We start from the raw sequence: 9,271 nt of genomic DNA, 5'->3' as shown, positions 1-9,271 counted from the left end.
TTAAATTTTACAAAGCACCACCGGTGTACTCTTTCAAAACTGTGTACCTTGTGAAGATTTCCAAAAAATGATATTCGCTTAAGCATGGTGAAAAACAAAACTGCATACACTGAACCAAATCGGCCGCACATTAGTGTATGATTATTGCTTCATTGAAGCCCTATACGGATTTTGTGTTAGCTTCAGGATGAATATCATCCGCGAGTTCAGTAACATAAACATAGCATTGCTGTATGTAAACAATTCTGAGACAGGATGATTATCATTCATTCGAAGGAAGGAAAAAATAAACAAACTGTATGTTTTTCATTGAAATAGTGAGAGACTCATCGCGTTTTCCTTAAGCGATCATACAATTTAAGTTTGAAACATAACACACTGCAATATGAGATTAGAACACATTGAAGAGAAAAAAAATATCTCATAGTTTCAGGATTTTAATCATTATGAAATAAAATGGACGTATTACACTACAAATCTACTTTATTGTGAATTATCAACCATGTAAATATAAAAGTTTTTCGATTTTTGTTTTCTGCTTTTTATTTAATCAAACGACTGATACAATTTTCTGCGAAACATAACTTTTTTATCAATTTGCTCTATAGTAAAAGGTGGTCCATCTAAAATATTCATAACCATGACATAAATTTCATCTAGCTTTTCTCCTATTTCAAACGCCTGATAATGTTTGTTAAAACAGTGAACTTTCCATCTTGACGCAATTGCGTAGTCTTCATTATCGTATTTGAGAAATTCTAATATTTGATACAATTCTACTAACAGCCATTTCATTAGCCGTCATTCTAAGGCTGACACATTTTCCTTTTCTTGCCTTTACAAATTGTTCTTCTAAGTCTGGCATGCGAGACAGGGCTTGCTCAAACCGATAATTGTTTAACATCTTTCGTTTCCTATTAATATCATACAGAGTGCAATAACGTTTCGTGTAAATACAATGGTTAATAATTTCAAGAAACCCATAATGACACACTCCCATACTGTAAAGATCATGCATAGAGTCCGCATAAAAATTTCTAATTACGTGGAAAGATGTCAATCCATTGAACGCGGAACTGCCAGTTAAACCAGACTCTGACTGTTTAAGTGCAACGTCTGTTTCATAGTTTTCGATCGTTCGTAAGTATTCTTCGTATTCTTTCGTATCACACTGCAAGAATTCTCTCGGCCTCCGGCAGAATCTACAGTAGAACTTTGCCGAAAATGATCCAGCAAACCGCAATGTTTGGTGAATACCTAAGTTATCTCCTTGAACAAGCATCAACGAAACGTGTATTTTGTATTCTCGGTTACTGGTATGGATAGTAATTCCATTTTCTTCGATTTTTTTGAACACATCTACTACATGCTTCATAAACGTATCTATTCCATGTTCAGAAATATCAACTTTCTTGATTGCACCGGCAATAAATACATTGCTTAATTTACTTAGTTGGTGCTCAGGCAGTGTTGGAAATGAATAATATAAACCAGAAATCGAATGCCTTTTGTTGTGGGAGCTCAATGGATCATTGATCTCAAATTCATCGGTATAGAAAAATAGTGGAATAATTAGTTTTCCTGGGTGTTTATCAACATTGCTTTGATATAAAATACCACTAACGAAATTTACATATTTATCTCTGACTTGCATTAGTTTGTTGATGTTGGTGATTATATCTATTAATACATTTTCGGTTTCAAAAAATTTCCTGATTTGAAACTCTATATCCAGTAAGATTAAATGTGTAGATTTGATACTAATGTCATTGTCTACTTCATTAATGCTATTGTTCTTAATGATAAAAACTCTTGGCTGTTTAAAAAGATCTGATTCTGTGAGAAACTTGAAGAATTTGTGCTCTGTATCAATGAAATCAAACATGGTAGACATTTTATGTAGATAGATATCAGTAACATAACGTGTTTGCGGGTCGAAAGTTTGAAACGATATTACTGAACGGATGAGGCCTTCAAGATGACTATTTAAATCTCTAACTCTAGATTGAACATCAAGAACATCCTTTCGTGTTATGTTACGCCGTTTGTGGGGATCAAGCAGGAAATTCAGTGCCATGCGATCAATATCCCGTAACGATTGAACAAACCCACTGCTCTCGGTAACCGTTGAAGCTCTTTGGGAATGTACTGCTGGAACTGATTCCTAAAAATAATGAAAAAATATCTTTAGTACCCTATGGAACTGCGAGGTTTTTAGGTTTCAATTTTAGAAGTTGTATATTTATAAAGAAAGCACTAATTCCGAGCTAGGTTTCAAGTCTATATTCGGTTCAGGTTTTGTGAGGGGATTTTCATATTTTTCAAAAAACTAAAGGCCCGAATACACACACGGCGTGACAACGCCTCCCTTACGAAAATTGTCAGTACCTTCTTGAAACCTTCTAATGTGCCTTCTAGCATCTACCATCTTCCTTCGTCTACACGGAAGACGCAAGCACGCCGTCTCGAACTCCGCCGTGTGCTAACCTTCTTGTTGTCATGCTACCCAATTCATGTTTGTTTATGTTTGTTGGAAGAAAAATAAAGCAACACACTTCTAGAACCACCAGCAGGCGAAATATGATACAACACGGCGATGCCACCGCCTTCGCCAAAAGAAGGCGACACAAGGCTGTGTGGAAGGCACGATGCGTCTACACGGAAGGCAGTCAAGTACGCAGCCGAAGGCGGCGAACGACTACTTTCTCCAATAGGAGGCACAGCTGAAAGGTTCTGGCTGGAAGGCGTCCCTACGGAAGGCGCGATTACGCCTTTTAATTTGTATGGAGAAGGCATCATTACGCCGTGTGTGTATTCGGGCCTTAAATATAACACGAAATGTATCGGCAATCTTTGACGAAGCAACAAATAGAGTTATTCATAGACATATCGCTTTAATCTCTTCGATTTGCTTATATTGCGCTGGCGCTCTTGTGTCATAGATAACTTCTCCGATAGTATACCACACAAGCTTGGTAATTTTTGAAAACGGTAGTTTAAAAATGTTGCCCATCTTAATCAAGACATCTACGGCTCGAGCCGCTGAATCCAGTTTGTATACTATATCCTCGTAAAGCACATAGAACTCTCTTTTCGTAGAGGTGTAATCAACTCCAATGGCGACTATTTTGGGATGTGGCGTAATATTTTGGGCAGCGTAAGCTTCAAAAAGTGTTTTGATGGACTCGCGCGCAGAGTCCAGACTACCAGCAAACATTAGCACATCTTCCTGTGCGGTTAGAATTGCTGGTCTCATGGTCTTTGTAATTTTGCTAGGTTTTACACAACAATTGAGTAGAATTAAAAAGCAACAAACGAGGGCATCTAAAATGAAGAAAAATAAAAATAACATAAATTAAGTGTGAATGTGATAGACTATTAATAATCTTTACCTTCAGATTGATTTGAACGATTCATAAATTCCAGCACTACAAGAGAGTTCTGGCTTCGAACTTTCAATATGAAATACGTCCTTAATTTGCGATTATATTTTTCCAGTTAGCTCTTTTTTCTTTGTATCCCAAATCACGGTAATCTTCATCGATCTGGAACATGGAAATGAGACATTAAAACTTATTCGATTCGATTCGAGTTGAGAGAAAAATCGATTGTCGCTAGTCGATAAAACCACTTTTTAACTAAATAGATAATATGTTACTTTCGGCGAAAAATGTTGCTTGCTTACCAGTTGATATCCGAGCTCCTCTTTATAGTGGGGATATTTTATTAAAATATCGCCACACTTCAGGCTTCTTAAGCAGGTAATACGAAGGTGAAACGTTTCCTTCCACATTTTTAATACAATATCCCACGGACGGATGTTGAGCTGTAACCATCTTCGTGCCTGGTCAACCTTGGAGTCCCGCTCGATTATATCTGATGTAGATGAGTTTTCTTTTCCACCCAACTTCCTTTGATGGTCTAATTCCCTATCTTGCCTTTTACTGATGGTCCCTTTCAATCGTTTATATGCTTGATGAATGCTACCACCGGGATTTCGCCGTTCAGGTGGTGCTGCTGGAATATAATACGTAATCTAAAAGTATCAAAATTTATGATGAACTTTTTGTTGGGTTTCGTTACGGAAATTGCAAATTTACCATATCTTGCTTTTCGTGTGGCAGAAGAAGTTCAATGCATTTCGAATAGTTTTTCAAATAATCTTTTGAAAAGCGTCCTCGTCCTCCACTTCGCTTTATATGATTTTCCGCAATTATTCCTGATAGTTCTTTTTTGCTGTCTTTCGAAAGTGTTCCATGTTAAGCGTTACTTAAAATAGCTTTGCCGGTGTCTGTACGCTTCAATAATTCTCGCAGGTCATTTGGCGTAAAGTACGTGTTGTCCAAGCTATCTACATGAGTATCGAGTTCTTGATTGTCTGATTCTATGTTCCAATTACTTGGCTTCAGGGCTCTGATACCCGGCTGCTCTATTTCCTGTTGTACGTCGTTTATTACATAACTAAACAGCGATACTTCCGGCACCTTATTGCACATATTAGCCTGTTGAGTTACATAAAATATACGGGTTAGGTATGCAAAGTGTTACGAGAAAATGCTGTTCTATTTGTTGAAGTGTTGGATTGTTGAATTCGACGAATAATAACAGTGCTAATTTTAGGTTTAGTTACCTGACTGACAATAGTCGAACATTGTTCGACTACAGTTTCTTCTCTTTGGTCTAATAAATTCAAACTATCCGTCTCCACCAAGTAAAATTCATCCTCCATGTCAGGAATCTCCAACGCAGTGCCCTGAAGAATAGAAGAGTTTATGGAATTTGTTTTATCTGTTTTGTAACAGTCCCGGTAAACGCGAAAATGAAATAAGCAACCAACATGAGCGGCGTTAATGCGATTGTTCAACAATTCTTCGAAAACCATTATCCCGAAGCCTGTTTCCCCAAAAGTTATTGCCCCGAATGTACCGATGTCCCGAAGACCAGTTTCCCGACAAATTTTACATTGACAAGTCATATAAAAAAGGACGAAAAGAAACAGAAAAAAATTATGAAAAATTCGAGTTCCAGAGTAATTTAGAACGCAATGGTAAAAAGTGACCAACAGATGAAGAGAAGTCATGTAAAGTAACAAACCCTCTAATAGACAAAATCGAAATAATAATCAGATCAAGCAAAGCTTATTCAACTTTGTACGAAACCTTATTTTAAATTTATTTAGCACTTCATTCCGTAAAACGGTTTTTGTCTTTACTAAAGGGTATGCGAGCTTGCTTAAATCAACACAAGCGGCATTACTGATGGTTTTTGTCTTTGATAAAAAATTTGCACGCTTGCTTATAGCGGCACTAGCAGCATTATTGCACATTTCTAAATTAGCGTTATTTTCCTGGTCAATGAAATCGTCATCGAGTGGCACAAGTTAGTTTGTCTGTGGTACAACGATACACTGTGCCCCAGTGCTGAGTCGAGAAAACTAGCAGCTCGAACCCGACGTCACAACCGTGTGTGGGAGAGCTAGCCTACCGACATCACCAACCACAGAATCACGGGAACCAATGTGCTCTTTATTCACCAAACAATCCAATTTCTAAGTACGACTCAGGTAGGAAAATAGCCTTTGACAACAACAAAGCGGAAGTGTTTCAAACATGAACTCCAAGTAGTATAATACATCCAGCAAACAATACGTCCACTGTGTTTAAGCTTGGTTCGTCTTTCCGATTATTCTGTTCATCATCGTCTCACTGCACGAAATCACCATACATATTTTGAAAACCCTTTGCGAAAAATGTCACTCGTCAACAATCTACAATAACTGTAAAACCTAACCGCGAAAGCTATTTATTTGGCTCGCGCCTTATCACACGACTCCACATGGCATCAGACTAAAATCGTTCAACCAATAACGGTACCTTGTAGCACGTCACTACAGTTTGTAGTGGCCGGCTCTAAAATAAAAACTAAGTCACTAAAAAGTAACTTGCTACCACCCCTGCAAAAAGAATAAACCACTACTGCTCGTACTAGAATGGCCTCATATAAAAGTTAACATAGCTATCAATGCATAATTTTCGAAATTTAGTGGCATTGATTTTACGAAAATTGTTACAGCATTGTTTGGTAAAAGGGAACAATCCCATTGTTGTTTAATATCGGGAATCGTAATTAAATTCTGGGTATCATTATCTCTTCTATGGTTTATTTACCATTTATTCGCTTATCACTTTTTCGACTGTAACTTTTGCATTGAAAAGGCGCAACTAAATAACACAATACATTATACTGGTGAACACAAGTTTTGTCCTAGAATTCGAAGAACTGGAAGAAAAATTTTAGCTTTTTAACCATTCCTGTGTTAATTATACCACTGGCAAAGATAACTTTTTAAGGGACTTACATAAGTTTTCCCGTAAGCTAACGTAGAAGCGACGAATCCGACGAGCATTCACTGTGTGGCATTTTGACGCACTTCTGGCTTCAAAATTCAAAGCAATGGTTAGAAAACTATAATCTATTTAGGAAAACTATTTTGAGCTCTGAGCATCATTTTTCCACTTTTGTCGACCAGTGTTATCGTTTGCTTTTTTTTCAATTTGTATTTGAGCCTTAAAAAATCACGCAAGTTTTCATTTCTGGATCATCAATACAAGAATAGTTCTCAGAGGTTTTCGAAAACGCATATGAAAACACAATCAGCTGAGCTATTGGCCTATTGGGCATAATCGCTCCTAGTGCGTTTGAACTGTAGAAACAATTATCTTTTTCACGGAACGTTTTAACTGCATATTTAATAGGGCTCTTGCAGCTTCGTTAAATGTGCCCAACAGACCATGTAAACAAGGTAGTCAAAGGAACTTACCGATACTGATTGGAGCAAGGGCTATTTTGTAAGCCGCCGATATCGTTACTTCAAAACGTCGTTGAAAATAAATCAATTCTATTATAGGCCTTAGCCAAATGCCTGATAGAAGGCAACACCAAATAAAATGATCAATGCTTTAGGTTTTTTGACCATAAACTAACTCACGCACTGCAAAGGTATTATTTGTTTTTTCCCGTTCAAACATTTAACGAGTGAAATCACTTTTATTTAGCAGTAGAATCGAAACCGAAAAATAACTTAACCGAAACCAAGCCAGAGTGAAAAAGTCCAACCGCAACGCTCGCAACTCACATTATAAGTACTCGTTTGCCAATTTCCAAACAAATGAAAATTAATCCAGCATCAAAGTATATAAAATCAGGTATTGTATGATTCTCGTTATGGGGCTCTCGTGGATGATTTTCACTCACATCTGTTTTTGAATTCATTTGCTTTGAATGTCGGTTAGCATCCTTTAAAATACGGAAGTCTTTTCTTTGCTTAACAAATTTTTATTTACCGCAATTCACATGATGAATCATGCCATTTAACATCAATTATCATTCAATCGAATATTTCATATGATTTTCGATGTTTGCATAATCTGATGATTTTTAATGATGAATCATTCAGTTACGACCTGGCAAGTTGGTTCAGTGTAGTTCTTGGCATCAAACGGCACAAAAACTGTGTTGCCGAAACGGTAGATTTTCTTTTAGTGCGACTCTATACACACATACTCTGGAATTACCTACACGCTCACTCTGGATAACCTAAAACGGAGTCAAAACCTAATCAGTTTCGCTAAGGAACCATTCAAATATTACATAACCCGGAATTTGGCGATTTTTAATACCCACCCACCCCCATGTAACGCAATTTTACATGTTTGCCACATGCAATATAACGCTCCGCTGAATACCCCCCAACCCCCTAGAGCGTTATGTATTATTTGAATGATCCCTAAAACCGTATGTTCTCAAAATTGAGTAGAAATTGTTTTACTCATTTTTGAGTACCACCGAATGTTATAAAAATTGAGGAAATATTACCCATATTATACCTGATGCGCGATGCGTAAAAGTTACTCATTTTCGACTCAAAAATGAGTACTTTAAGCTTCAATGAGGGACTTTCGGAAAAAAATATCATTATTGACTCGATATTATTATATTTTGCCTTTTTAATGAATTTTATTTTAAAAAAGGCTTATTTCAAGATATTTACCTTTGTTCGCCGGGACACCCCGCATAAACAAATACCATACACGAATGTTTTCCGTATAGTATCTTAACCATTCATAAAAAAGTCACATAACCATTTACATACCATATCAGCTTCAGTTTTGACCATCTAGTTTATAGTAAACTGAGAAATAACCATTTGGTGAACTAGGCGTTAGGTATGGTTACCATTCAAAAACATCGATTTTCCCGAACATATTTTTTTCGATATTATACACAATATGGTAAACAAATAATCCAAAATTTTGTATTAAAACTATTCTTAAAATAGTATAAATATGTTATTTTGCAATAGTTTCCAGTTGTTCAGGTATCATTTCATGAATGGTATATTTATATTGATTTATATTCTGATAATCGTTCGTGGAATAGTCGTGATGTTGTTTTGAATATTATAAAGATTGTTAGCGGCGATTTCTTTATTTTTGCAAAAACATGATGTTTTTGTTTTTCACCTGCAGATATCATCACTTGCCAGCCATGTAGCACATTTCTCTTTGTGAGTAGTCATATTTGTATTCTTCCAGGCTGCGAGGGTCACTGTTCTGCATTCGTCGTGCAATGTCAACTTCAACTTCGTTCTGCTCGGAGATACTGGATGGAAAAAAATATTGTATAAATACTAAAGCCGAAAGATTTGTGACCAATTTTTTTTTTTTTTGTAGTAGTTTGACAAAAACCTGCGACTACAGCGTTTGCTGGAAGATATCTCTTCGTTTTTCGATGGAGCTTCAACCGTTGAAGGTGTGGTGAACAAATAGTGCTTACTATCCTATTTGGGGATACTGAATATAATATTGTAGCTCAATAGTTTAAGTCATTCAATTTAGTACTGTAATAACTGATAAAAGATATTATCACGAACAGTTACCATACTTCATTAAGTACAGTTAAAGTCCTTACCGCTTCAGCAATGGTTTTTGATTATGCGGGACGGGAGATCTTTGATTTTATTCGTCGTATATCCAGCCAACGAGTCCTGGCGAAAAGGTGAAATTGGCATTAATTGCAGTCAATTATTTTAAATTATGAATTACCTATCCAGCTTTCCACGAGCGGTAATGGCGGATGAATTTGACACTTGATGTAGGTTTTCAAACTGCTAGTTCATTGGAAATTTCCATTGATCAGTTATTACAGTACTAAATTGAATGACTTAAACTATTGAGCTACAATATTATATTCAGTATCCCCAAATAGGATA

General features: G+C 36.4%; 1 protein-coding gene across 1 annotated transcript; it reads right to left on the bottom strand.

The window, feature by feature from the left end:
* Nucleotides 1–539: 539 nt before the first annotated feature.
* On the bottom strand, nucleotides 540–6,809 carry LOC129723124 (uncharacterized). Its single transcript, XM_055677107.1, has 6 exons — nucleotides 6,359–6,809; nucleotides 4,631–4,753; nucleotides 4,101–4,502; nucleotides 3,686–4,036; nucleotides 3,393–3,545; nucleotides 540–3,324 (listed from the first exon to the last, which is right to left on the bottom strand). Exon 6 carries the CDS (start codon nucleotides 2,075–2,077, stop codon nucleotides 740–742), a length of 1,338 nt encoding a protein of 445 aa, XP_055533082.1. The 5' UTR covers nucleotides 2,078–3,324; nucleotides 3,393–3,545; nucleotides 3,686–4,036; nucleotides 4,101–4,502; nucleotides 4,631–4,753; nucleotides 6,359–6,809; the 3' UTR covers nucleotides 540–739.
* Nucleotides 6,810–9,271: the final 2,462 nt, after the last annotated feature.

This window comes from Wyeomyia smithii, chromosome 2, assembly GCF_029784165.1.
Source record: "Wyeomyia smithii strain HCP4-BCI-WySm-NY-G18 chromosome 2, ASM2978416v1, whole genome shotgun sequence".
In the NCBI taxonomy this organism is placed as follows: domain Eukaryota; kingdom Metazoa; phylum Arthropoda; class Insecta; order Diptera; family Culicidae; genus Wyeomyia; species Wyeomyia smithii.
The sequence above is the reverse complement of the archived record's forward strand: the minus strand, read 5'-3'. Positions and strand labels throughout refer to the sequence as shown.